This window comes from Scyliorhinus torazame, chromosome 13, assembly GCF_047496885.1.
Source record: "Scyliorhinus torazame isolate Kashiwa2021f chromosome 13, sScyTor2.1, whole genome shotgun sequence".
NCBI lineage: Eukaryota > Metazoa > Chordata > Chondrichthyes > Carcharhiniformes > Scyliorhinidae > Scyliorhinus > Scyliorhinus torazame.
This window is the reverse complement of record NC_092719.1, coordinates 199120112-199144799: the sequence shown is the minus strand read 5'-3', so window position 1 is coordinate 199144799 and position 24688 is coordinate 199120112. Positions and strand designations below refer to the sequence as shown.

At 43.9% G+C, this 24688-nt stretch overlaps 1 protein-coding gene across 14 annotated transcripts in view; it reads right to left on the bottom strand.

Moving 5' to 3' along the window:
* mtmr14 (myotubularin related protein 14) overlaps window positions 1–24688 on the bottom strand; it is a 120801-nt gene that overhangs the window by 55597 nt on the left and 40516 nt on the right. For all 14 annotated transcript variants that reach the window (XM_072472862.1, XM_072472860.1, XM_072472863.1 and 11 more), the window contains exons 4-9: window positions 24441–24516; window positions 23114–23171; window positions 21512–21634; window positions 12718–12791; window positions 11675–11745; window positions 1835–1909 (exon numbers count right to left, since the gene is read on the bottom strand). In XM_072472862.1, the coding sequence (XP_072328963.1) occupies window positions 1835–1909; window positions 11675–11745; window positions 12718–12791; window positions 21512–21634; window positions 23114–23171; window positions 24441–24516 (477 nt within the window). The remainder of the gene's footprint in view (window positions 1–1834; window positions 1910–11674; window positions 11746–12717; window positions 12792–21511; window positions 21635–23113; window positions 23172–24440; window positions 24517–24688) is intronic.

Below are 24688 nucleotides of genomic sequence, written 5' to 3'. Positions count from 1 at the left end.
ATTAATTATCCATTTCGTATCTGTTAAAAGAGACCTTATGTTAATGAGAGGCTGAGTAAATTGGGTCTATACTGATAATAATAATAATAATAATAATTGCTTATTGTCACAAGTAGGCTTCAATGAAGTTACTATGAAAAGCCCCTAGTCGCCACATTCCGGCACCTGTACTCTCAGGCATTCAGAAGAATGTTTCGTCATCTCACTGAAACATACAAGATTCCGAAGGGACTTGACAGTGTAGACAGACAAGTTGTTTCCCCTGGCTGGGAAATCTGAAGAGGGGCTCACATTCCTGGAATAAGGGGCTGTTTATTTAGTATGGAGAGGAGGATGAATTACTTCACTCAAAGAGTAGTGAATTTTTGGAATTGTCTACCCCAGAGGGTGGAGGCTGCTGTATTGTTGAATATATTTAAGGCCAAGACTGACAGGTTTTGGTTTCTCAAGAAAATCGAAGGGCGGATGAGAAAGTGGAACTGAAACCGGCAATCATTTTTTCCCGATTCATTCATGGGATGTGTGTCACTGGCTGGGCCAGAATTCATTGTCTATCCCCAACTTCCCTTGAACCCAGTGGTATGGTAGGCCATTGCTGTGGATCTGGGGTCACATGTAGGCCAGACCAGGTACGGGCGGCAGGTTTCCTTCCCTAAAGGGCATTAGTGAACTAGATGGGTTTTTAATGACAATTGACAAGGGTTTCATGACTTTTAATTGCAGATTTTTATTGAATTTAAATTTCACCATCTGCAGTGGTGAGGTTTGAACCCAAGTGCCCAGGCATGACCTTGGGTTTCTAGATTACTAGTCCAGTGGCAATACCGTCATGCCACCGCCTCTCCTCCAGGCACCCGTTGAATGGCAGAGCAGGTTCAACAGGCTGTAAACTCTATTCCTGCTTGGCGCTTGTGTGTGATCTTAGCAAGAGCAAGTTAGCCAGGTTCAGGATAGTAAACTCATGGAACCAGGCCTCTCATTTCCATTGAGCAACGTCCACGCATAGCAGTGAAACCCAGTATAACTGGCACTATACCTCAAATCATTAAGAGAGGGTGATGCACAGAGACCATTTTACCATGACAGAAAATAATTAACTGGCAACGTGAAATAGCCATGATGTTAAAAACTTGTCTCCACTTTGAAGAACCTTCATGTGCGCCTGTCCCTTTTTTAATTTCACTGTCAGATTTCCATCTCAGTACTCTCACTGGGTTCAAAGCGAATGTATACAGACCAGATTGCTGTAGATAGTGCAAATACGCCAGACCAGCTACCTAAGGGGGAATTTAGTGTGGCCAATCCACCTAACCTGCACAACTTTGGGTTGCGGGGGTGAAACCCACGCAGGCACGAGGAGAATGTGCAAACCCCCACAGTGACCCGGGACCGGGATCGAACCCGGGTCCTTGCCGCCATCGGCAGCAGTGCTAACCACTCTATACCTCCAATATAAATGATGTTATCATGAATAGGCTCTAGGGTGGCAAGGAAGTGTAACACGTTAGATTGCAGTGGGGGCACTGTGTACAGTTTCGGCATCATAAAAAGGAATTGAATTATTACCAGGGATGAGTGGTTGCAAGTTAAGATTGAGAAGTTAAAGCTTATTTAACTAGAGCCGAGTGGCTCTTTGTGTTGAAGTGACAATAAGTGGACCCGATACCTAAATGTAGGTCTGTCCAGCACTTGAGCATTCCCCTGACCCCGAATGTTCAGCATTTTCTTGGAGCTGTATTATCAATGTCAACCAGTGAAAAGGAGCGGAAAAATCTGGATAATAGCAACATTTATTCTGAAGATAGAATCCAGTATTTCTGGAGCACAGACTCACCTGATAATCCTTCCAGTCAATGTTCAGATTCTCCGTCAGAGAAGGGGGGATATTCAACGGCGCATCTACAAAATCCTACAAGTAGATTATGGTCAGCAATCAAGTGCAAAAATACTCATTTTATACAATGCATGGGCTACTATTGAAGCTGGGAATTGCAAAGAATAACTGCAGAGGCCGTTATGATGGTCAATGTCTTTACTAGGAACAAGCAGACATCTGGTACTGATCTCTTTTTTCATGAACGTTCTTACACATGGTAGATGGGGGTGGGGAGGATGGAGGGGGGGGTGGAGGGGAGGTTGGATGCAGTATATGGAGGTTGCTTGAGAAGATACCACGCATGGGCATCCACCTTTTGCGGATTGCCACGCTTGAGCTTTCCGCTGATCTCAAACCCCTGGCAGGGTCAGCCATGAAGTAAAGAAGTAAAGTCTGCGGGGAGGAACCAGTCAAAGCGCAATTCCAAAACAACTCAACGACGGAGCAGGCGGAAGATACTAATAGGGTATCAACGATTGCAATGGCAGGTGAAGGTTGCAACAGTAGGGAGGTTCCCGGTCGTCGAGGCTCTCTTGTCACTGGAACTGGGCCTACCTTCTGTCAAGGACTGAGTGTCTGATGCGCAACAGCACACCCACGTTAAAAGATATCGTGCACCAGGAATCCTCAAGCCCTGTGGTGATAGGCAAGAAATGATGGGGACAGGACCACGAGATCCAGAAGTCCTAGCTTTTGACCGTCATGTAGGTGGGGAGAATGATTCACTCATTTTGCTTTTGGAATAGGAACAGGAGAGCATTTTTGCAGCTTTCTTCACAACTGAGCAGCCCTCTTCAGCATCCACTTGCTCACCCAGCAAGGGGAAAGGGCCAGAAAAGATGCCCTTAAAATAGTCCATACTATCTCCAACCGGCTGGAAAACCGCATCCAGCAGGCTCATCCACCCATGGCTAGAAAATCACAGTTAAACTCAATTTCAGAACCTCGAATGTACCCTCATGGATAACGAGCAAAACAATTGACTGGAACGGAGAACTGCCCTTATTGCCAATGAACTCAGGCAATTCAAACTGGTGTTGTTGCTCTGCAAGGGACCTGAAGAGCAGGCGAAGTGCAGCTGAGGGAACACTGTGGTGGTTACACCTTCTTCTGGAGAGGAAAACCCGAGGATCAGCCCAGGACACATGGAATTGGATTCGCCATCATGAACAAACTCATCAACCGACTCCAAGAGCTCCCTGTTGGCATCAACGAATGCCTCATAACTCTCTGTCTACAACTTACCAAAAACCAGCAGGCAGCAGTCGAGAGTGGCTACGCCTCAACCCTCAATATCATTGATGAGTCCTAAGGAGGCTGCTACTCTACACTGGGCACCATATTTTTCAATATTCCTGAGGAAAATAAGATTATCCTCCTTGGGGACTCCATTGCCGGGTTTGGAAAGCGCTCCCAACTCTGGGAAGGAATCATCGGAAAGGAAGGCACTGGGAATTGCAACTCCCAATGGGGTTCTCCTGTCGCCAAATGTGCTGAACACGAGCTTGTGATCACTAACACACTGTTCTGCCAAAGATACAAGTTCAACACTTCCTGGAAACATCCATGATCAAAGCACTGGTACATGATTGACTGTTCCCGAGCCCAAAAGCATGCCCTCATCACCCAAAGCGACGACCAGTGTAGGCCACTGCTGGTCAGACCACCATTCCTCTATGCCCATCAAACTCCATCAGAAGAAACAGCTTAGAAAAAGATTAATGTTGCGAATCGTCAAGAGCCAAGCTTGCTAGTTAACAATGTCTTCTCCAAAATCTCCAAAGCGTTCATTCTAACAGTGGAGGAAAACTGGAAAGAGTTGGAGACAGCCATCATCTCAAACTGCGAAGAAACCATCAGCTACAAGACCAGGGAACATCAAGACTGGTTGAATGAAAAGGACCACACCATCCACGACCTCATCGATAAGAGGAATGTTCTCCACACCTGACAAACTGACATCACCAGCAAGGCAAAGAGGAGAATTCATCAAACAGCAACGGTGGAGATACAAAGAAGAACTAGGGAAATCAGAACTAATACTGAACTGAGAAAACTAAGGAGCTATAGGGGGTTCTTCAGTGCTACCAAGGCAATGTATTTCCAACAGTCTAGGCCTCAAACCGGTGCGGTGTAAGGACGGAACCCTTTTGAGAGGCAGAGAACTCATCAACCTTCAATGGAGAGAGCACTTCAAAGAACTCTTAAACCGTGATACAATCATAGATGAGGTGGTGTTCCAGGATATCTCCAAATTCCCCATCAAAGATGATCTTGGACTTCCATCAAACATGGATGAAGTCGAAGCTGCCATTAAACACGTGAAGAATGGAAAAGCAACAGGAGTAGGTGGGATCCCAGGGATTTTCACACTTGGAGAAGAGATCACCTTCATTAACTATTCCTGAAAATCTGGGACAGAAGAAATCCCTGCCAACCTCAGGGATTCTGTCTTCACCACCATCTTCAAGAAAGTAGACAAAGCGGACGTAGGAACTACCGAAAAATCTCCCCATTCTCCATCGCCAGAAAGATCATTGCCCTAATCCTCACTAGCTGCCTTCTCCCAGTCTCTGAAGAAATCCTTCCAGAAAGCCAGTGTGTCTTCCGACCAAATTGTGGAATAATGGACATGATTTTCACTGCTCAACAACTTCAAGAAAAATGTCAGGAGCAACATCAACCAGTTTACATAGCCTTCAGTGATCTGACCAAGGCTTTTGACTCAGTCAATCATGAAGTGCTATAGAAGACCCTGTCAAAGGCTGGCTGTCCAGAGAAATTAATTAACATCCTCTAACTCCTCTGTGATAAGATGCCGGCACCAGTCCTCACTAATGAAAATAAGATAGAAACCTTTCTGGTCAAGAATGAAGTGAAGCAGGGATGTGTCATCGGCCTTGCCCTTTTATCCATCTTCACCGCCACGTCCTTTACCATGTCAAGAACATGCTTTTCAGTGGAATGGACATCGTCTACAGGATGGACGGAAAACCTTTCAACATCAACGGGCTGAAATCCAAGAAGAAAATTACACTGACATCGCTCACGGGAACTTGAGTATGCATGACAGCGCCATTTCTGCTTTCTCGGAAGAGAATCTCCATGCCATGCTTGACGCCTGCGGAAGCATACCAAAGAATTGGTCTCAGCCTCAAGTCCTTTACCAACCTGCCCCAAACCAATGTCTGGTCTCTTCCTCCATTAAGATCAACAGAGAACCCCTCCCAAACTTAGAACATTTCCCCAGCCTGGGGAACCTCTCATTTATGGCTCACATCGGTGTGACGATCCAACATCGCATCCAATCTGCAAGCGCCACCTTTGGACGCCTAAGGATGAGTCTTCGATTGCCTCAACATCGGCGCTGATACCAAGATCCTTGTGTACAAGGCAGTCATCCGCCCAATTCCTCTATACGGCTCAGAAACTTTGACCATGGACAGATGACACTTCAAAGCCCTGGAGAGGTAGCAACAAAGCTTCAACGCTAACTGAGACAGTTTCTCCGCATCAGCTGGGAGGACAGGCATACTAACAGGAGTGTCCTTGAAGGAACCAAGAGCACCAGCATAGAGGCCATATTCACCCGAAACCAACTCTACTAGGCCGCCCATGTGCTTAGGGTGCCAAATACCTGACTGCAAAAGCAAGACCCAGAAAAAACAATACCGAAAGAAGGCTTCGGAACAAGAGGTCAAAGGAAGCATTTCAAAGACATGCTGAAGGCTGACCTGAAGAAATGTCACATAGGCGTCAGCACCTGGGAGAACCTTGCTCAGAAGTGACCTACTTGGAGGAACCTCCTGACTGAAGGGACACAATTCTTCGAGAGCACCCGGCAGCAAGAGGAGATCCAGAAAAGGATTCCGAGAAAGGAATAACAGTCTAAAGGCCAATCACACCTCCCGGAAACACCAGCCAAATGTGCAGTCGGAGATTTGGACTCATCAGCCATGCAACAACCCACAGAACTTATGATCAGTAACACAGAGTTACAACCATACTAGCTAGTGAGTGATTGCCAAAGAAGAAGAAGATGACGATACATAATTAATTACTCGGGAAGGTTAAGAGGAATGGAATTAGGGAAAAGAGTAAGAGTTAAGCACAGTTTCTCCGGAGTTGGTGGAAGTGGCCTGCAGGTATTATTTATCTTAAGTTGTTTATCAGTGATTTGTATATAGGCCTCGAGAAAGAGTGTCAACATTTTCAAATAATGCTAAAACAGGAAGTGTGGCTAGTTATAAGAACAAAGGAAGCTGAAAAGGGGAAGTGACAAGGTGGAGGATACAGCTAAAAGAGAGTCGGAATTCAAGTGTGAAATTATACACTCTGGTAAAAATAAACTATATTCTAAATGGCAGTATGCTTCATTGCTGTGATATGCAGAGGAGTCTGGAGGTGCAAATTTACAGACCTAGAAGGCCTCAATTTCATCCCCTTGCACGCCGATGAATTTCAAGCTCGGCACGACTCTGGGATGTTCTTGTGTTGTCTACTTCTTTGGCCAAGAATCCTCCCCAACACAGCAGACTCTTGGTCCTTGTCTTCAGAATTCTCATTCCAACTCAACCTCTCCCTCAGGCATCAACAAATTCAGTTCATAACCACTACTTCCATTTTTTTCAGCCAACAACTCAAAATGATTCTGCTGTTACTCTTGACTCACCTTTTGTTTCTTGTTTATTTGCCCCATTCCTTTTTGCGTTGCATCCCTTTTGACATGTAGCCTGCTTTCCACTCCATCGCAGACCTGCCCTTTTATTCTATTTCCCGCCCCCTGCTTTGTACTTGCTTAAAACCTTTTAACTTCCAGATCTGATGAAAGATCATCGACCTGAAAAATTAAATCTCTTGATTCTCGCTTCACAGATGCAACCTGACCCGTTGAGTATTCCCAGAATTTTCTGTTTTATTTCAGATTTCCAGCATTGTCATATTTTGGTTTTCTATTAAAGACAGCAACTCAGGTTGGTAACATTTTTAAAATGCTGGAATTCAATGTTGTATCACAAGATACAACTTAGCCTGGAATGCATCCCAGAGTGCTAAAAGAGATGGCTAGGGAAATTGCAAATGCACTAGTGATAATTTACCAAAATTCACTAGACTCTGGGGTGGTCCCGGCGGATTGGAAATTAGCAAACGTGACACCACTGTTTAAAAAAGGAGGTAGGCAGAAAGTGGGTAATTATAGGCCAGTGAGCTTAACTTCGGTAGTAGGGAAGATGCTGGAATCTATCATCAAGGAAGAAATAACGAGGCATCTGGATGGAAATTGTCCCATTGGACAGACGCAGCATGGGTTCATAAAGGGCAGGTCGTGCCTAACTAATTTAGTGGAATTTTTTGAGGACATTAACAGTGCGGTAGATAACGGGGAGCCAATGGATGTGGTATATCTGGATTTCCAGAAAGCCTTTGACAAGGTGCCACACAAAAGGTTGTTGCATAAGATAAAGATGCATGGCATTAAGGGGAAAGTAGGAGCATGGATAGAGGATTGGTTAATTAATAGAAAGCAAAGAGTGGGGATTAATGGGTGTTTCTCTGGTTGGCAATCAGTAGCTAGTGGTGTCCCTCAGGGATCAGTGTTGGGCCCACAACTGTTCACAATTTACATAGATGATTTGGAGTTGGGGACCAAGGGCAATGTGTCCAAGTTTGCAGACGACACTAAGATAAGTGGTAAAGCAAAAAGTGCAGAGGATACTGGAAGTCTGCAGAGGGATTTGGACAGGCTAAGTGAATGGGCTAGGGTCTGGCAGATGGAATACAATGTTGACAAATGTGAGGTCATCCATTTTGGTAAGAATAACGGCAAAAGGGATTATTATTTAAATGATAAAATATTAAAACATGCTGCTGTGCAGAGAGACCTGGGTGTGCTCGTGCATGAGTCGCAGAAAGTTGGTTTTCAGGTGCAACAGGTGATTAAGAAGGCAAATGGAATTTTGTCCTTCATTGCTAGAGGGATGGAGTTTAAGACTAGGGAGGTTATGCTGCAATTGTATAAGGTGTTAGTGAGGCCACACCTGGAGTATTGTGTTCAGTTTTGGTCTCCTTACTTGAGAAAGGACGTACTGGCACTGGAGGGTGTGCAGAGGAGATTCACCACGTTAATCCCAGAGCTGAAGGGGTTGGATTACGAGGAGAGGTTGAGTAGACTGGGACTGTACTCGTTGGAATTTAGAAGGATGAGGGGGGATCTTATAGAAACATATAAGATTATGAAGGGAATCGATAGGACAGATGCGGGCAGGTTGTTTCCACTGGCGGGTGAAAGCAGAACTAGGGGGCATAGCCTCAAAATAAGGGGAAGTAGATTTAGGACTGAGTTTAGGAGGAACTTCTTCACCCAAAGGGTTGTGAATCTATGGAATTCCTTGCCCAGTGAAGCAGTAGAGGCTCCTTCATTAAATGTTTTTAAGATAAAGATAGATAGTTTTTTGAAGAATAAAGGGATTAAGGGTTATGGTGTTCGGGCCGGAAAGTGGAGCTGAGTCCACAAAAGATCAGCCATGATCTCATTGAATGGCGGAGCAGGCTCGAGGGGCCAGATGGCCTACTCCTGCTCCTAGTTCTTATGTTCTAAGATATACAGGATGTCAAAGCCAAAATTCAATGAACCACCAATATAAATTCTTAATACCGTTTAAGGATACTGGATCAATATTAGGCTCCAGACAATAGGAAGGATATTGAAATTTGAAAAAGGACAACACAGATTCACTAAGATAACAAAATACAAATATGAATCTTTGAAATATTAGAAAAGCACAGATTAAGGGGCAATACAATAGAAGCTTTTAAAATTATGAATGGGTGGGACAAGTAGACAAAAGCAGACTGGAGTATAGTGTAGTTTTAGTCCCCTTATTTGAGGAGGGATGTAGTTGCATTAGAGACAGTTCAGAGGAGGTTCACTAGGTTGATTCCAGACTCATTAATGATAGGCAGGATGGTTTTGTGAAGGGAAGGTCGTCCCTCACTAACTTGATCGAGTTTTTTGAGGAGGTGATAAAGATGATTGATGAGGGGAGGGCTGTGGATGTTTTTACATGGTCTTCAGTAAAGCCTTTGACAAGGTGCCTCATGGCAGACTGGTACAAAAGGTGAAGTCACATGGGATCAGAGGTGAGGGGGTAAGATGGATACAGAACTGGCTCGGTCACAGAAGGCAAAGGGTAGCAGTAGAAGGGTGTTTTTCTGAATGGAAGGTTGCGACTAGTGGTGTTCCACAGGGATAGGTGTCGGGGCCTCTGTTGTTTGTAGTATACATAAACGATTTGGAGGTAAACAATTTGGAGGAAGATGTAGCTGGTCTAATTCACGGATGACACCAAGGTTGGTGGAGTGGCAGATAGTGTTGAGGATTGTCAGAGGATACAGCAGGACATAGATAGGTTGGAGACTTGAGACAAATGTGAGGTAATGCATTTTGGCAGGTCTAACATAGAGGGAAAATATACCGTAAATGGCAAAACACTTAGGAATATAGAAAGTCAGAGAGATCTGGGTGTGCAGGTCCACAGATCTTTGAAGGTGGAAACACAAGTGGACAAGGTAGTCAAGAAAGCATATAGAATGCTTGCCTTCATTGGACGTGGCATTGAATAGTATAAAAACCGGCAAGTCATGCTACAGTTGTACAGAACCTTGGTACGGCCGCACTTGGACCATTGTGCACAATTCTGGACGCCACACTACCAGAAGGATGTGGAGACTTTGGAGAGGGTAGAGGAGGTTTACCACGGTGTTGCCTGGTCCGGAGGGCATGTGGAGAGACTGAATAGACTCGGAGTGTTTTCATTAGAAAGATGGAGGTTGAGGGGTGACCTGATAGAGGTCTACAAGATTATGGGATGCATGGATAGAATGGATGGGCAGGCACTCTTTCCCAGGGTGGAGGGGTCAGTCATCAGGGGACATAGGTTTAAGGGCGAGGGGCAAAGTTTAGAGATGTGCGAGGCAGGTTTTTTTACGCAGAGGGTGGCGAGTGCCTGGAACGCGTTGCCAGGGGAGGTTGGTGGATGCAGATACATTAACGGCGTTCAAAAGACATCTTGACAAACACATGGATAGGATGGGTATAGAGGGATACGGCACAAGGAAGTGCTGAGGGTTTTGGCAAAGGTTGGTATCATGACCGGTACAGGCTTGGAGGGCCGAAGGGCCTGTTCCTGTGTTGTATTGTTCTTTGTTCTAATTCATTTCTTCCCAAGGGAGAATAGATCGGGATTGGTTATCTGAACCACCGAGGTAGGCAGCCAATAAAGAGAAGTACAGACACAATTACATCCGACAGAATAGTGCCCCTCTGTATGTGGCCGCTAGCTCAATGGTGGGGACTTCCTTGTGACAGGCCGGGAGTGCCATCGGAGCTTGAGGTTCCATAACCAAAGAGGGGCCTGCCGGCAGGAAAGGCCACACCAGTAGTGCATTCAATGCATCCGAAGAGGCCTAACAGCTCTGCCCTTCATTATATTAAGTTTCAACACATGCCCCCCAAGGGCACCTCTATGTTGAGATACCCTAGTGCAGCTGCTGAGACTCATCTCTCCTAGTGCGGCTGCTGAGACTAGAGTTGCCAGCCCTCTGATTGGGCCTTCAGCATCAGCTGTTCCTTCTGCAAGATTCTCTTTGGGCCCACTGTGGGCTCGCAACCTCTATTTCTTTTTATTTGTTTAGATTGTGGATGGCGCTGGCTAGGCCAACACTGAGTGGTTTGCTAAGCCATTTCAGAGGTTGGCAACCCTTTATGGCAACCAGCAATGGTTTCAATTCCAGGTTTTTATTGAATTCAAATTTCACCATCTGACGTGGTGGGATTCGAACCTGGGTCCCCAGAGCATCATCCTGGATCTCTGGATTACGAGTCGTGACACTACTACTGCGCCACCACCTTCCCTAGACATCGATGTCCCAAAGTCCATGCAGCTTCAATATATTTAATTTCAGACATAATATTTATTTTTACACAGGGTCAAATTTCAAAGTGCATTCTTACAGATGTGTTGTCATGACTGGACTGAACATTTGTATTTGAGTTTAAAGTATATTTTTGCCTAATTAGACCTCTAAGCACTTTGGAATTGTTTTGCTACAAAAGCTTCTAAATAAATGCAAGTTGTTGCAGAATTTATTACACTATTTTATGGCAGTTACAAACATAGATTACATAGATTACATAGAACATACAGTGCAGAAGGAGGCCATTCGGCCCATCGAGTCTGCACCGACCCACATTAATCCCTCACTTCCACCTTATCCCCGCAACCCAATAACCCCTCCCAACCCTTATGGACACTACGGGTAATTTAGCACGGCCAATCCACCTAACCTGCACGTCTTTGGACCTTTTAGAATTCTCCGTTTGGCTCAAGTGAATTATTAAAATGCATTTGTTCATGCAGATGAAGCCTACACACTCTTGTCCCTAATGTCAACCAGTGATAAGATTCTAGTTCACTGCAGAAAAACTGTCTCAATCACAACTAATGCCTGTTCCTGCTCCATGCCACCCGTTAAGCTCAAAGCCAAGCAGACAGCACACAGTTGTAGGAGGTATCCCTGCACATGTTCCCACAGTACACAACAGAGGGCAAAAGAAAATCTGTAGTATCTACAACCTACCCACCATGGAAAACTCCTTCCTTGATCAGTAATCTATACTCTAATTATATACTTGTTTTTCTCAATTGTGAAGGGCAGGGAAAAAGGGTGTTGGCTGGGAGAAAGAAAAACAAGACAAACAGTTTCGACGTGCATGCCTCCCATCAGCTGAAAACTCACCTGGTTCCAGTTGAACACCAGCCCTTCAGCTGTGTAATCACGATCCTTGTAGTCCTTAAAAAATTCACAACCTGCAGACAAGGTAGAAAAAAAGATGCAATGACTATGACAACACTGCCTTCACTGTGCCCTTAACTAACAACAGTGCAACAGGTTCCAAATAAGGGTCATATTGAAGCATTAACTATGTTTCCCTCTCCATAGATGCTGCCAGATCTGCAGAGTTTTCTCCAGCATTTTACGTTTTTACTTCAGATTTCCAACATCTGCAGTATGTGTCTTTTATTTTAGTGAAACAGGTTATCTGATTATTATAGTGCGACTTGTGGGACTTTCCTGTGGGCAAATTAACGGTTGTGTGTTCCATATTACAACAGTGGCCCCACTTAAAAAGTACTTCATTGAGTGCAAAGGGCTTTGGGACAGCCTAAGATCGTGAAAAGCATTGGATTAATATAAATATTGCTTCCTTTTCTATCTACACCTCAGGAGTGTACATCACTCTACATCTACTATCTACATCACTCAGCATAAATGGGTTTTTCAGAAACATCAGAATACTGAATGGCTACAGGCAATCAATCATCTCTTGATCCGATGCTTACTACCCACCTAAGAATAATCTACATCCAGAATTTTCCACAGATGTTGGTGACATTTTATCAATTCAAGCTAGGTTTTAAAAATCAAATGTTTCTTTTCATTCAAACTTGATGAGAAAGATGCAACTGTGTAGTCTCAGTAATCACTGATAATTCAAAATGAACATTGATTCTTTAGGTTTAAACTGATACATCAACAGAAGTGATAGTGGGCAGACAACTAGTTCAATGGGCCAGGAAAGGTTTCAAACATTGACTGGGCCCCCACAAACAGGCTGCTGCTTGTGTCAGCTTTCCCATAGCTGTCTTTGGACAAGATGAAGCAAGAACATTGCTGATTTGAATTATTTAGCAAGTCTATTTAAAGAAAAACAAGGACCAATAACTTTGATTAGCTATTATCTCTGCAAACATATTCAGCCCTTGCTGTGAAGTGGTTACCTGGGTATGGTATAGATAACAAGGTGAAATCTGCGTATCTCTGGGCTTTGTCCACCTTCTCAGATGAGGTCACACTGAACAAGGAGACATGAAAAGGATCATTATTTATGATACTTTGCCACCTTGTCACGACAAATCTTGCATATTTGGTGCATTTATATGCTAAACTTAACAGATTCTACAAATGGGGAATGAAACTTTGTTCCTCTTTTGTCAACTTCCAGGCAGGGCGTGGTGCAGTGGTTAGCACTGCTGCCTCACGGCACTGAGGACCCGGGTTCGATCCCAGCCCCGGGTCACTGACAGTGTGGAATTTTCACATTCACCCCATGTCTGTGTGGGTCTTACCCCCACAACCCAAAGACGTGCAGGGTTGGCAGATTGGCCACACTAAATTTCCCCTTAATTGGAAAAATTAAAAATTAAAAAAGAACATCCAGGTAAAGAAAACTGGGTGCAGTCACACCGGGTGATAGCAGACTGCACTGAAATCAATCTGAATGCAGCCCACCATACAAAGAGTAATTTTAAAAATTCATTCACGGGGTGTGGGCATCGCTGATTAGGCCAGCATTTATTGCCCATCCCTAGTTGCCCTTCAAAATGTGATGGTAGCTACCTTTTTGAACTGCTGCAGTCCTCAAGGTATAGGTACACACAGTGTTGTTCGGGAAGGAGTTCCAGGATTTTTCCCCACTGACAGTGAAGGAACGGCAATATATTTCCAAATCAGGGTGGAGAGTGAGATGGAGGGGGAAACTCCAGATGGTGGGGTTCCCAGATATCTGCTGCTCTTATCCTTCGAGATGGTAATGGTTGTTGGTTTGGAAGATGCTGTCTAAGGAACCTTGGCGAGTTATGCAGTGCATCTTGTAGATGGTACACGAGGCTGCCATTGTTCATCGGCGGTGGAAAGTTTGAATGTTTGAGAAAGGGGGAGAAATCCTGTTTGCCCTGAATGGTGTCGAGCTTCTTGAGTGTTTTGGAGCTGCACTCATCCAAGCAAGAGGAGAGTATTCCATTACACCCCTGACTTGTGCCTTGTAGATAGTGGACAGGCTTTGGGGGGTAAGGAGGTGCGTTACTTGCCGTAGGATTCCTACCCTTTGGCCTGCCCTGGTAGCCACAGTATTAATATGGCTATTATATATTATTCAACGCCATTGAATGTCATGGGGTGATGGTTAGGTCCTCCCTTGTAGGCGATGGTCATTCCCTGGCATTTGTGTGGCACGACTGTAATTTGCCACTTGTCAGCCCAAGCCTGGATATTGTCCAGGTCTTGCAATATTTGGACATGGGACTGCTTCATTATCTGAGGAGTCACAAATGGTGAACATCCGTACTTCCGACCTTATGATGGAAGGGATTGATGCATTGATGAAGCAGCTGATGATGGTTGGGTCTAGGACATTACGCCTAGGAACTCCTGCAGTGATGTCTTGGAACTGAGATGATTGACCTCCAACCACCACAACCATCTTCCTTTGTGCCAGGTATGACTCTCCAACCAGTGGAGAGTTTTCCCCCCCGATTCCCACTGACTCCAGTTTTTCTAGGGCTCCTTGATGCCATACTCGCTCAAATATTGCCTTGATGTCAAGAGCAGTCACTCTCACCTCCCAACAATTGGAATGGCACAGTGGTTAGCACTGCTGCCTCACAGCGCCAGGGACATGGGATTCGATCCGGCCTCGGGTGACTGTCTGTATGGAGTTTTCATATTCCGTGTCTGCATGGGTTTCTTCCGGGAGCTCTGGTTTCCTTCCACAGTCCAAAGATGCGCAGGTTATGTGGATTGGCCATTCTAAATTGCCCCTTAGTGTCCAAAGATGGATACGTTAGGTGGGGTTACTGGCATGGGGAAGGGATGTGGGCCTAGGTAGGGTGCTCTTGGTAGGGCCGATGCAGAATTGAGGGGCCAAATGGTCTCCCTTCTGCACTGCAGGGATTCTATGATTTTGTTTTACACACCAGACATCATTGTGGCCACTAAGGAACACTTTCTAATTTATAGTTATTCTTGTGCTATTGGCATCGAGGGCCCAAGTTCGATACCGGCCCTGGGTCACTGTCCGTGTGGGGTTTGCACATTCTCCCCGTGTTTGCATTGATTTTGCCCCCACAACCCAAAGATGTGCAGGGTAGGTGGGCTGGCCACGCTAAATTGCGCCTTAAATGGAAAATATGAATTGGGTTTATTCAAAAAAAGAAGCGGCGCGTCATGGCGACGCCTGTTTGGAGGGGGTGGAGGATGATGGACCGGCATTAAACAGGCGCTGGCCTCGATTCCGGCGTCAGAATCCATTCTCCGCCCGATTGACGATCACTATTTTGGCGTCGGGCTATGGAGAAACCAGCCCAATCCGGTGTTTTAAGTGGTTGCTCTGCCAGCAGGAGGGTTCAAAACAAACATTTGTCATATCTCAGGAAGATCAGTCACACCAATCTCAAGAAATATGGTGACTTCTTTCCACTACATTCTCATTGGAAGCAAAATTACAAACCAGATACTATTGTTACTTTAAAAAAAAATTATTTCACGGAGTCTAGGTGTCACTGGCTAGACTAGCATTTGTGGCCCACCCGTACTTGCTCTCATGGTGATGGTGGTGAGGTGACATCTTGAACCGCTGCAGTCCATGCGGTAAAGATCAGTGTTGATGGTAAACAATTTCCCGCTGTGGTCAGATAAATATACTTTAGGTATTGCCATTCATCCCTACAATCAGATCTGCACGACAAATGGCTGAGAATTAAACTATGCATAATCATACTTCACTTAGCCTTTCAGTTTATGTGAGCTTTTGATTGAGTTGTAATAGTGATTTTTGATCATTAAATGCTACCCACTCATGCTTCATAGAATTCAATCTTTGAACAGCCCTAAGCGTAGATGGTTCTTAGCAGCAATTTTAGTTTTAATCAACGCCAACAGATCAGCAATGATTGAAGGATGAAGGCAAACTAGCAATTAGAATAAAACATCGCACCCTTGGACCAATGTCTCCTTCTAATCTTGTACCATAAGAACATTAAACATCCTCTCCCAATGACAGGCAAATATGGTTCCAATGTATCACATTCAAAGCAAAATGAATAGAAGTTTCTTATTATGGTTATCTGGAAGATCCTCCTCATACAGATAGTTGGAATTAATATTTCCTGAAGGTGCATTGATTGAACTTTGTGAAATTTCTGAGCAATTCTGGGATTGACTTGTTGCACAATGAGTGGCAATTCTACCAACAGAAATCACACACTCGAGTCAGTTCTTTTTCAAACTGTCAGCTGATGACCAATGTTGGATGGGATGCACATAGTTGTGGAGGATGTTCCTTCAGACAAGAATTAGTGTGGTGAATAAATTCCCTTTTGACTTTCAGATTCGGCCCCGCTACACATATACCTTCTAAAGTAGTATTTATTATGAAGGAGGTTGACAGGATTACTTAGGGAACAAGTAAACGAGGCACCGTGAAGGTGTATACGAGGAAAGAAAATAATCAAAAGAAATAACAAATAACAACACCCATTAGATCCAGGACATAGTCTGACAAACTGAATTGATGATCATGCCACTGACCAAATTTCCTCAAGCTGACATATATAATCTGCTGTTGAGACAAATTAACATCTATCACAGTGAACTCTGCCTTAGATAGGGCAAAGGCAGTTTGCCAAAGACTGGTTAGCAATAATTGAAGGAGCATTTTCATGTTCAATTTGCAAGTCATTGCAGTGAAATGCATAGCCTAACTATCTGAGAGAAAAATCGAGGACTAGGACGGACTGATTGAGATAAGTACCCCCACTTACAATAGGAACCAATAATCTTGGTTGCTCAATGTCAAATGCGAAGCCCTTTTGCAGAATTGCATCATTAGTTGAAATGTTGCTCTAATCAAAGTGGGACATTGGCTACTTTAAAATTTTCATACTTGGATTCAAAAGTTACACATCTGCTAGCAAACGGTGAACATGGCTAGATAAAACTATCAAATTTTATCTGCATAAGAAGCCAGCCCCACATGGAAATGCTAGTTGAAACTTTGGCACGGTAGCACAGTGGTTAGCGCTGCTGCCTCAGTGTCAGGGACCCGGGTTCAATTCTAGCCTTGGGTCTGTGTGGAGTTTGCACTTTCTCCGTGTCTGCGTGGGTTTTCTCTGGGTGGTCTGGTTTCCTCCCACGGTCCAAAGATGTTCAGGTTAGGTGGCTTGGCCATGCTAAAATTGCCCCTTAGTGTAGGTTAGATTAAGGGATTAATGGGATAAAACGAGGGAGTAAGCTTGGGTGAAGTACTCTTTCAGAGGTTCGGTGCAGGCTTGATAGGCTGAATGGCCTCCTTCTGCACTGTGAGAATGATTACTTAATTAATTCCTGACTTTAACTTACATTTTTATTAAGTTATGAAATGCACTTCAGCATGTGGGATACGCACACACACAGTGAGATAGGCATATAAGTGAGGAGAGAACAGATAGTTATGCTGATTGACTGACTAGCAGATGGCAGAGAGTGGGAACAAAGGGGTCTTTTTTAGGATGGTAGCCAGTGACGAATGGTGTTCCGCAGGGGTCAGTGTTGGGATCACAACTATTCATGTCATACATTAGCGATTTGGAAGAAGGAAGTGAGGGCATTGTTGCTAAGTTTGCAGATGATACAAAGATATGTAGAGGGACAGATAGTGTTGAGGAAGCAGGAAGGCTGCAGAAGGACTTTGACAGGCTGGGAGAATGGGAAAAGAAGTGGCAGGTGGAAAACTGAGAGATTATGCACTGTGGTCAGAAGAATAGAGGCATAGACTATTTTCTAAATAGGGAAAGGCTTTGGAAATCTGCAGCACAAAGGGAATTAGGAGTCTTGGTTCAAGATTCGCTTAAGATTAACATGCAGGTTCAGTTGACGGTTAGGAAGACAAATTGATCGTTAGCATTCATTTTGAGAGGGCTAGAATATAAGAACAGGGATGGACTGCTAAAACTATATAAGGCTCTGGTCAGATCCCATTTATAATATTGTGAGAAGGTTTGGGCCCATAATCTAAGGTAGGATGTGCTGATCTTGGAGGTGGTCCAGAGGAGGTTCACAAGAATGATCCCGGGAATGAAGGGCTTGTCTATGAGGAGGGGTTGAGGACTCTGGGACTGTACTTGGTGAAGTTTAGAAGGATGGGGAGGGGGGATCTCATTGAAATTTACAGAACACAGAGGCCTAGAAAGAGTGGGTGTGGAGAAGATATTTACAATGGTAGGAGAGACTAGAACTCGAGGGCACACCACAGACTGAAGAGACTATGCTTTAAAACTGAGATGAGGAGGAATTTCTTTAGCCAGAGGGTGGTGAATCTGTGGAACTCACTGTCACAGAAGGCTTTGAAGGTCAAGTCACTGATTTGATTTGATTTTGATTTGTCACGTGTACTGAGGTACAGTGAAAAGTATTGTTCTACGAACAGAACAGGCAGATCATTCCATACGAGAGAAGCATAGGACATACGATAAATTCGCAATGTAAATACATAGACATAGGGTGAAGCATATGGAGTGTAGTGCTACTCAGTAGAAAAGATACATGGAGATCTCAATTGAGTCCATAGGAGGGTCAGTCAGGAGCCTCGCAACAGAAGGGAAGGAGCTGTTTTGAATCTGTTAATGTGTGTTGTCAGACTTTTGTATCTCCTGCCCAATGGAAGAGGTTGGAAGAGAGAATAACCCGAGTGGGAGGGGTCTTTGATTATGCTGCCCACTTTCCCAATGCAGCGGGAGGTATAGACAGACAGAGTCAATGGTTGGGAGGCGGGTTCGCGTGATGGACTGGATTGTGATAGATTCTTCATTAATAAGGGGATCAGAGGTTACAGGGAGAAGGCAGGAGAATAGGGATAAGAAACATATCAGCCATGATCGAATGGGGGGGGGGGGGGGGGGGGGGGGGGGGGGAACAGACTTGATGGGTCGAATGGCATAATTCTGCTCCCATGTCTTATGGTCTTAGGATGGAATTAGATTTGGGAGAATTGGAAGAATCTCAAGTGAAGCATAAATGCCAGCAGGTGGGTCAATTGGTCGGTTTCTATGTAATTCTGTGCAACTGTAACTGTGATTTAAGATTTCATATTATCTAAGACATGCCAAGCACACAAGGAAATGGGGTAAGTGCTGGGAAATAGGATTAGAATACTTAGGTGGTTGTTTTTGACCGACTTAGACGTGATGGGCCAAAACGCCTTTTTTGTAGATTCTATGACTCTATCTGAGAATGAAGCAAATTGAGGGCTTTTGTGAGGCAACAGGTGAGGGAATTCCCGCAGCTCCCGACGCAGGAAGTGCAGGATAGAGTGATCTCAGAGACATGGATGGGGGACGGTCAGGTAGCGGACATATACAGGGAGATGAGGGACGAGGGGGAGATCATGGTAGATGAGCTGAAAGGGAAATGGGAAGAAGAACTGGGAGAGGAGATTGAGGAGGGGCTGTGGGCGGATGCCCTACGTAGGGTAAACTCATTGTCCTCGTGTGCCAGGCTAAGCCTGATACAATTTAAGGTGTTACACAGGGCGCATATGACTGGAGCACGGCTTAGTAAATTTTTTGGGGTAGAGGATAGGTGTGCGAGATGCTCGAGAGGCCCAGCGAATCACATCCACATGTTCTGGTCATGCCCAGTACTACAGGGGTTCTGGGTGGGGGTGGCAAAGTTGCTTTCGAAGGTGGTGGGGGTCCGGGTCGAACCAAGCTGGGGGTTGGCTATATTTGGGGTTGCAGAAGAGCCGGGAGTGCAGGAGGCGAGAGAGGCTGACGTGTTGGCCTTTGCGTCCCTTGTAGCCCGGCGCAGGATATTGTTAATGTGGAAGGAAGCTAAGCCACCGGGGGTGGAGACCTGGATAAACGATATGGCAGGGTTCATAAAGTTAGAACGGATTAAGTTTGTGTTAAGAGGTTCGGCTCAGGGGTTCACCAGGCGGTGGCAACCGTTCGTCGACTACCTCACAGAAAGATAGAGGGAATGGAAAAGAAGTAGATAACAGCAGCAACCTGGGGGGGGGGGGGGGAGAGAGAAGAGAGAGAGAGAGAGGAATCGGACAGACTCTCAGGGATGTTATTGTACATGTATAGGTATTTGGTATATGTAATTGTATATTGGACTGTTGGACTGTAATTTTGGAGAGTATTTATTTTGGACAAGGCAGTTGCCATTTAGTTTTGTTTTTCTTTTGTTTATATATATATTATTTATTTATTTGTTTAAAACTGGCCACGGCTATTTATATTGCTTTATTGTTGTGTAAAAGAAACACGACGTATTGTTATGTTTGGCCAAAAAACTCGAATAAAATATATTTTTTTTTTAAAAAGAGAATGAAGCAATTAATTAATGAGATTTCTAATGCACACAAACTCTCTTCATGCTCTGATCAGTCAGAAAGAGTTGGAATACACGGGACACAGGATAGACTTGTGCAAATGTTCAGAATCCTCGAGATTTCAGAGACAAATTGCATTGTTTTATTTTAAAAGGCGAGGATACACATTATACTACTATGAATGGCTAAACCTGGCAGTCAAGATGATGGATGACAAAAGCCATGACTAGAAATATTAGTTACAGAACTATAGAAAATATAATAGATGTCTGGAAACACATTAGATTCAAGGGTTCACATGGCAACAAAGCAGAAGTGATTTATCTACATGATGGTACCCCAAGAATCCATTTCAGCCTCAATAATGCATGGAATTTGCAAGAAATATTTCCAAAATTAATATACAGCTGGTGTGTCAACATTGCAAAGAGAAAAGAGGTCAAGGTGTCGACACTTTAGATTTCAGCATCCTTTTCTTTATTTCTAATATTTATGATTTATTTTCTGGAGCTGGCATCTTTTATGAAAATTAATAAATTGTTGCTCCTGCTGGTAATCACCATCATTACCTCTGCTGATTTATGCAGTTGTGTTTCACATGATAAGTGATCTTGTTTTACAAGATAATTAAAATGGTGTTATAAAAATTGGTTAAAGGTTTTAAATATTTCTTTCCCTGTGTGGTTGGCAGTGCTGGTAAGGCACTTATTGCCAATCCTTATTTATCCGGTCTGTGTTAACAGTCAGCCACAAAGTGTAGGACTAGAATCACACGTTGGCCAGAGCAGCACCGGTGGCAACTTCCTTCCTTGAAGGACATGAGTGAACTACTGGAAATTTTGTAACAATCTCGCAGATTTTGTGGTCTTTTCTGCTGCCAGCCACACATGAGCATAGGTTTATTGCATTCACTTTCACAACTTTGCTGGCTGGGATTTGAACTTAATAGTCCACTATCACAACGATAGTGCTCCCCGCTGACCACCGACCTTGGTTTTCCTAATAACATATTCTGCTTTCCTACCTTTGCCACCATTTACACCCTTCGATCCTTAATGGCTCCATTAACTGCCCTTTTGTCTCTTGTCCATGACATCGTTGTCCATCACTCTTTAGCTCAGACATATCACAGACATTCTTTTCTGCCCCACTCCTCTCCAAACATACAATTCATCATATTTCTATCCCTTTTCAGTTCTGTAGAAGGGTCATATGGACTCGAAACATTAAATGTTGGGGAAACTCCAAGTGGTTTAAAATAACCATCCAGACCACAAGAGCAAGTTATAACCTTGATCATACATGTTAGTCTGACTTCTATTTCCACTCCCCCCTCCCTTCGGTTACGAACATTACCATGTCGCTTCTTCACTCATACGTGTCACAGCAAGACACCAAACTAATAAACCCGACAATCAACTTACTTCAACCCAAACTTCACTTTCTTCTTCTCTACCATCAGATCACAGATGTAGCGAACAGAAAGATATCGCAGCAGCTTTATGTCATGACCTCGGACCTTATCAAATAGCTGTGAATCACCATTCCTGGAATAATCAACAAAATAAAAAATAAAGCAAGGTCAGAACAAAAACAAAATCTAGCATCTTCTTCAGTGAAAGTTCTCCAGTGATAAATATTCATTACAGAGAATGTAAGCCCATACACTTCTGAGAAAACAATTTGTGATTGAGTCGCAATGTTGGAGATTCTGCTGATTCTTCTTAGTGCATCATTCCTTCAAACTATGAGTCACAACTTGATTGCAAAACATACTGTACAATCACAGAACATAAAAGAGCCCAAGTGTCAAGAAATATTTTCGGCAAAATCAGCTAAAAATCTCTTTAAAAGCACAAGCTCAACTTGGTGAAAGACTTTAGTGTGGGCAACTGTATGTTCATCCACTTTAGACCCAAGAGAGAGAAGTCATAAGCACTACTTCCTCAATATGATTATGGCAAACCATTGATGAGAATGCATTACTGATTCTTATAAATTGAGGAAAGAAATGACAGCATATTTTAGGAACCATAAGTTTAACATTCGTAGACAAACCTATTTACATTCAGTCCTGCATTACCGCCCTACATTATTGCTCTAGGGGGAGACGGTGACATAGTGGTAATGTCACTGGACCAGTAATCCAGAGAACCAGGCTTTTGCTCTGGGAACATGGATTCAAATCCCACCATGGCAATTGGCAGAATTTAAAATTAAATTAATAAAATGTGGAATTGAAAGCTAGCCCCACCATGAAACTATTATCTATTGCTGTAAAAACCCAACCCGATCACTAATGTTCTCGGAGGAAGGAAATCTGCTGTCCTTACCTGGTCTGGCGTACAGTCCAGATCTACAGCAATGTGGTCAACTCATAAATGCCATCTAAAATGGCCTAGTAAGCCACTTAGTTCAAGGGCAATGAGTTGGACAACAAATGCAGGTCTTGTCAGCGCACATTCCATGAAAGAATAAAGGGGAAAAAAAATCACCATTCACTGAAATCTACAAGGCCTACTTCAAAACAACAGGATCAACAATAATCAGAAAAACATTCAAAGGAGAAAAACAAGAAATATAAAAATGCTATCCTCTCACGTTAGATCAATTCAAATGGCTGCACTCTCATTTCATGTTTTTAAAGACAAACATTAGTGTCACTATCTCTCTGCGCAGTAGCTAGCACTGCAGCCTCACAGTACCAGGGACCCAGGTTCAATTCCACCCTTGGATGACTGTGTGGAGTTTGCATTTTCTCCCCGGATCTGCATGGGTTTCCTCCGGGTGCTCCTGTTTCCTCCCATGGTCCAAAGATGTGCATGTTAGGTGGACTGGCCATGCTCAATTGCCCTTTGGAGTCACAAAGATGTGGTTAGGTGGGGTTACGGAGATAAGGTGGGGAGTGGACCTAGGTGGGGTGCTCTTTTGGAGGGTCGGCGCAGACCTGATGGGCCGAATGGCCTCCTTCTGCACTGTAGGGATTCTAGGATTCCTAACCCTAATACTGGAAGTAGATCACTTACCGTACTGCAAAATCATCAGGCACTTCATCAGACTCTGCCCCTGCATCATCAGATCCTCCTAAGGAAAGAGAAAAAAAAGAAAGATTGCGCACATGATTAATCCATAACAGCGTGAGGAGATTGATAGAAGCACTCCTATCCTCCAGACTAAGAGACTGCACTGAGCTTTAACAGATCAACCCAGCTAAGTACTTCAAATGCCCAATTTCAGAAAACTATATATACAGTTCAGTACATCAGTTTAATGTCTGGCACATTTGAACCTTGAAGGCAACTGTTGCTTGTTAGTGCTCAGTTTAAAAGCTCTGGCTCATATGGAGCATAAATAAATACCTGGCATGGACAGTTCGGCCAAATGGCCCATTTCAATGTTGCATTTACTATTTAAAACTACGTATGTATCAGTCTGAAAGCAAGGAACCCCTGGATCTCATAATGCCCCTGCCCAATTCTTCCCAAAGCAGAGCAAAGAGCATAACCAAGAGTATTAGTGGGTGGCACAATAGCACAGTGGCCAGCACTGTTACTTCACAGCGCCAGGGTCCCAGGTTCGATTCCCGAATTGGGTCACTGTCTGTGCGGAGTCTGCACGTTCTCCCGGTGTGTGCTTGGGTTTCCTCCGGGTGCTCCAGTTTCCTTCCAAAAGAGCCGAAAGACGTGCTGTTAGGTGAATTGGACATTCTGAATTCTCCCTCTGTGTACCCGAACCGGCGCCGGAGTGTAGCGACTAGGGAATTTTCACAGTAACCTCATTGCTTGCGGTGTTAATGTAAGCCTACTTATGACACTAATAAAGATTATTGTTGCCATCTGCTCAAATACTATCAATATAATGTCAAGTCAGCCCAATCAGCCTAATTCAAGCCAAGGCAGAAAGATTTAAGTTACAGTCAGATCTGCATTCCCACCAATTCTGACATCTTGCTTTGGAGAAAAAGACATAATTTAAAAAAAAAAAAAATTTTCATGGGATGTTGGCTGTGCCAGGATTTATTGCCCATCTTGAGGGCATTTAAGAGTCAACCACATTGCTGTGGGTCTGGAGTCACATATAGGTCAGACGAGGTAAGAATGACAGATTTCCCTCCCTAAAGGACAGATGGGTTTTTACGACAATCGACAATGATTTCATGGCCATCATTAACTTTTAATCCTAGATTTTTATTGATTTCAACCCAGATTCGAACCCTGGTGCCCCAGAACATTACCCTGGGTCTCTGGATTATTGGTCCAGTGACAATACCACTATGCCACTGCCTCCTCATATTCCTACAACTAGTTTGGTCAGAAAATACTTGTACATCTAATTAATTAAATCATTATTCACCTGAGAATAAGTAATTGTACCCACTGCGTCCATACAGTTCCCCCCAGCCAGCCAAGGTTGCCGACCGACAAATATGCTGCAATAGGAGAGAAATGGAAATTAAACCTGGGAAAAGGAAAATCAATAACACTTAAGTAAATAACTGCAGTGTAACAAATAAATATGTTCACATAGTGCATACTAGAAAAATAATGAGAAACTGTTCCCACTCAAGAGAGCATCAAGAACTAGAGAGCACAGATTCAAAA